General features: G+C 45.2%; 2 protein-coding genes across 2 annotated transcripts; both read right to left on the reverse strand.

The window, feature by feature from the left end:
- Positions 1 to 1,069: 1,069 nt before the first annotated feature.
- Positions 1,070 to 1,912, reverse strand: LOC118750199. The gene has a single exon (XM_036484923.1). The coding sequence runs from the start codon at positions 1,910 to 1,912 to the stop codon at positions 1,070 to 1,072; it is 843 nt and encodes a 280-aa protein (XP_036340816.1).
- A 1,229-nt stretch (positions 1,913 to 3,141) lies between these two features.
- LOC118750197 lies at positions 3,142 to 3,951 on the reverse strand. Its single transcript, XM_036484920.1, has one exon. It carries the CDS (start codon positions 3,949 to 3,951, stop codon positions 3,142 to 3,144), a length of 810 nt encoding a protein of 269 aa, XP_036340813.1.
- Positions 3,952 to 5,113: the final 1,162 nt, after the last annotated feature.

The raw sequence follows: 5,113 nt of genomic DNA on the forward strand, positions 1-5,113 counted from the left end.
CATTTCGTAATCGCACTCTGCCCTTCCGATTCTACCTCCCACACGCAAAAGTCCCTTCCCGTCCAGCATTGGCTTTAGCGATTCAAGCTTGCTTCCTTCAGGTAAGGATGTTTTCTTCCGCAATGCACGTATTTCATTGGAGTACGCCAGATCTTGTGCTTCTTTCAGAATTAGCTCCAATGCCCTAGCTCTTTCCTCTGCACTAGGCACGGGAATATTAAAGCTTTTACGGTCTGATTTCCGAAGCCGCTGACTCCCCTTAGCTCTCAACAAACGGATAAATCTTAGCACTTGTGCCATGATTCCGATCAATCTATCCAATGAACGAGCGCACTGCACCAGCGGAATTTCTAGCACTCTTTTTGATGCTCCATGTTGCTACTGTCATAGCCACAGCATGTACTTTCAGCTCCGCCCTTGCACCCTCAGGTACCTCCTTACGCAGAAATCTATCTTCTGGCCACTCTGCTCCCGATCTCCTAAGCCAGCTAGGCCCATGCAACCATAAATCATTACCCACTATCCCACTAGCGCTTACACCTCTTGTCAGAAGGTCAGCTGGATTGTTACTCGTCCCGACGTGGCGCCATTTGTTTATGTCGGTATTAGCTTGTACCGATGCCACCTGATTTGCTACATAAACCTTAAGTTGGCATGGCAACTTGCGCAACCAATGCAAAACTATCGTTGAATCTGTCCACATCACATAATCAACTGTCTGCCATTCCATGCTCCGCACCACACTTGAATATAGCCTAGCCAAAAGCTCAGCAGCAGCAAGCTCAATCTTAGGAATGGTAATCGTCCTCAGTGGGGCGACTCTAGCCTTTGAAATCAGTAGCTCGGATGTAATCGTGCCCAATTTGCTCTCTACTCGCACATAAATAACCGCCCCGAAGCCCTTTTCGGATGCATCCGCAAAGCCATGCAGCTGAATATTTGTATTGCTTGCCACCACAATGAATCGAGGTAGCCTAAAAGTTTCTAGCGCAGTAATGTCTTGCCAAAATCCTAGCCATCTATCTCTAAAATCTTGAGGAACTTCTTCATCCCAGCCTACACTCAAACGCTATAAATCTTGCACTATAATCTTCCCAATGAATGTAACGGGTGTGATATAACCATTAGGGTCATACAATTGCGCAACACAGCTTAGGATGATTCGCTTAGTAATAACCGCAGGCACTACTGGCACCTTCACGACAAACGTGAATTCATCCTCGTCAGTCATCCATTGTAAACCAAGCACAGATGCATTATCATCTTCTGTTAGCAATAATGCACTCGGTTCCCCTGACTGGAGAACACTTGCAAGCGCCTTACTGTTTGACTTCCACTTGCACAATTTCATACCCGCACCGCCTAGCGCAAACTTCATCTCTTTAGCCAATTTTATTGCTTTATCTTCATTACTGGCGCCTGTGATACCGTCATCCATGTAGAAATCATCTATTATGGCTCTAGCTGCTGATGGAAAATATTCCATTTGCTCTCTAGCTGCCTGTATTAAACATCGTACGGCTAAATATGCTGATGCCGTCATACCATATGTGACTACTGTTAAGCAGTATTCTCTTAATCTATCCCTCGGACTCTCGCGCCAAAATATCCGTTGGAGATCGTACTGGCTCTCAATGATGCGCACCTGCCTAAACATCATCTTTACATCACAGCTGATGCAAATTCTGCGACGCCTAAACCTCATTATAATTTCGGCGAGATCACGCTGTAATTTCTCTCCGAGCATTTGAATTTCCTTCAAAGAAACCCCTGATTCCGTCTTGCAACTAGCGTTAAAAACAACGCGGAACTTTTTATGCACACAATGATGCGGAATATAATATACTAGCTCACCGCGCAAAGGATCATGGTTAGCTTCCTTCATGTGACCGAGTTGCTCATACTCACGCATGAAATCAATGTATTTACGACCGACTTCAGGATCTCTAGCTAATCTCTTCTCCAAATAAAAAAAATTGCTTCAATGCACTCTCACGCGAACTGCCCAATCTACTAGCACTGCGTATCGGTATTGTCACGACAAAGCGCCCTGACTTATCCCGAAAGTAAGTTTCCATAAACATTTTCTCTACCATTTCTTGCTCTACCATTCGAACAGGAAGATCAGGAATGTGGTCCATTTCCCACAAACGCTGCACTATCTTCCCTAGCTCGTCCATACTCTCGCAGCTTATGGCAGAAACAGCTGACCCGATGGCATAGTCTACCTGGTCAAAGTATGGGCCAAGTACTACAATACCAAGTGTGGTTTCTATCATTGTAGTATTATCTAAGGTTCTAGCCACTTGCCCGATTAGGCACCTTGCGAATACCTGCACGCCTAGGACCAACTGCACATTGTTAGGCTCCCAATAATTAGGATTCGCAAAAGGCACCTTTGTTGGATTCGCCATTCTACACAAACTCATCGAGTCAGGCGGCACTACTAGCTTCAGCTGGCTTTGCCCTGGCAGTACCCGAAATTCTGCCTCAATGTATTCATCAGACTCATACCATGGTCTAACCCTAGCATTTATTTTTTTCCTAACTAGGAACGGCTGACCATCTATACCAACCATATATCTGGTCACACTGGCCACTGATAATTGATAAGCTCTGATAATCTTATCCAAAATAAGATTTGGTTGTGCACCGGTATCCAGCAAAGCACAAAAAGGTCCAATATTAACATTATCTATCTCTAACCGAACCAAGGCGGTAGGCAACAATACTACACTTTGCCTTATGCTAGGTAAAGGTTTAAATGCCAGTACCTGGGTACCGACTCCCTGCCCGATTCATAACTGCCACTGACCTGCTGGTCCCCGCCCTGGTAACTAAAAACATGCTTATAAGGTGTACAAACATCTGGCCGTTTATTAACCTGCTCTGATATATCAAGTTCTATTACCTCAGTCGATGTATCTAGCTCCTTCCTGCTCCTTTTTGATTGTCAAATTGTTGTGTTGACATCTGCGCTCCTACGTTTTTGCTCTCGTTTGGATGAACCACTAGCCCTTACTTGCTCAACTGGGTCTTGCACTATCAGCAAGTGCTTGTTCACCTCCCTAGTTGGGCACAGAACACTATTATGAAATATCTTGCCTGGACATCTACTGCACGGCCCAGAATAGCAGTCTTTTACTGAAGTCCTTGCTTGAAGCAGTTTGGACATAAATTGTGCTTCTCTACATATGTCTTACGTGCCCGTAGATTCAGGAAGTCTGGGCACTTATACAACCCATGATCACCTCGACATAAGTGGCATGGAGAAGTCTTCTTTGCTCCTCCGTCGCTCTTCTGCACACTAGCTCTGACCTTACTTGCTCTCTGATTTGCATCTTGCTGACGCCTCTTTATCTGTTCAGCCCGAACAGCCGATGATGCCACACTGCTCTCTCGCGCACGACGGTTCTCTACTTGATGCGAAGATGCAGCGGCCTGTTTGTCGAGAAACGCTAGCATCTCAACTGCTGTTGGGGTTTCAGACTGCCGCTGAAGTCTTTCGTGCAAATTATGCACTACGAGCATGTCCCAATGCTCTATGGGCAAGCCTTGCGCGTGCAACTGACGCAATGTCTCGTGCGTCACGTTTGACATGCGTTGAAGTGCATCCGAAGATGCACGCTCCAAAAACAGCAACCTATAAAACTGGCGCAAATACTCACGACATGTGTGATACTTCTTGTCATAGAGCTGAATTAAGCGTTCCCATGCTTCATTATAGTTTTCGTCGGTCAGCTGCCACTCACCCAAAGTACGTGCAGCCTTGCCCACCAACGACTTTTGCAAATATGCAAACTTAAATGCTGGCGCAACCTGCTCATTATCATGCACAGCGGCTTTGAAGCGATCATGGAAGCCCTTCCACTTGGTCAGCGAACCATCGAATTCGCCCCAGTTATTCTTTAAGTCCATTTGCCGCTGTGGATACTGTAGCTCCACCTGCATATTTTCTGGCGCACTTACTGGTGCCGGGGATGGTGCCAGTAAATCTATTTTGCACTGCAGTGCCGCACGTGCCTCGAAATATCCATTCTCGGCCTTTTCTAGCTCTTGCTCATAGACATTGATATCGCTGCTCTCGGCAACACTGCTCACCACGCCCTTCCAAGGCCTCCAACCTAGCACTAGCACCCTGATGAGTTATAGAGGCAAATGCCTCATCCTGGACATATGCCGCTGCCCTTTTAATTGCTCGCACGCACGCAACAAGTAGCTCCACTTTTACCATTGTCAGTTTTTTATATTTTATAATCAAGTCGCTTTATTAAGTCTTTTGCTTTCGAATTTTAATGTTCACTGCGCAAGTACCTCTTTAGCAATGACGCTATTTGTATTTTTCTACCCTCGCATCGAATTCCGCTACATACACACACCAGTGTAAAGTTCTAGAATATTATACTCTATAGTGCACCGCTCTAGCTCGTTAATTTGTACATATGGCATTTATATACATATATGTGTATGCCCATGAGTCTACCTGTTCACACTACTAGCACTCTGCGCACCGATTTGCTCCGCTTCAGCTCGCTTACATACATATATGAGATTTTATACTCACACCGACGAGCTACTTGCCTTCTGCGCATCTATACTGCGCAGCTTCGACTTGCCCGTGTATACATGAGTTTCACTTCTCACATACACAAGCCACCAGTGCTTGGTACTTGCACCATACTCTCATACTTTCCTGCTCTCTGGTATACACTATGGTTCTAGCAACTTTTCAATTGCTCTATGGCAAATGAAAGGACTTTGTAACATAGTTCTATCGCCCTCGCACTCTACATCCAAAAGTAGTTTGAACACATATATGTATATGCGCTCAAACACATGCTCTCAAGCACAAGGAATCGTTTTGCAATACACATGCTCATTCACTTGCTCTCTAGCACAAGAAATAGCATACAATACACATGTGTATTCCCATTGCCCTTGCTCCATTCGCTCAACCATTCTCATGTTTGCTACCAGCAACCAATTTCACAACTTGCCAGGATTTCGTCTGTAGACTCATCTACAACTATTCATAAACCTCTGTTGCTCATCAACTCACTAGCTCACATCCATTACTAGCTCTAGCAATTTATGGACTGTATACTTGCACATT

Source organism: Rhagoletis pomonella, unplaced genomic scaffold (assembly GCF_013731165.1).
Source record: "Rhagoletis pomonella isolate Grant_MI unplaced genomic scaffold, Rhpom_1.0 Rhpom_scaffold_00165, whole genome shotgun sequence".
NCBI classification, from domain to species: Eukaryota; Metazoa; Arthropoda; class Insecta; order Diptera; family Tephritidae; genus Rhagoletis; species Rhagoletis pomonella.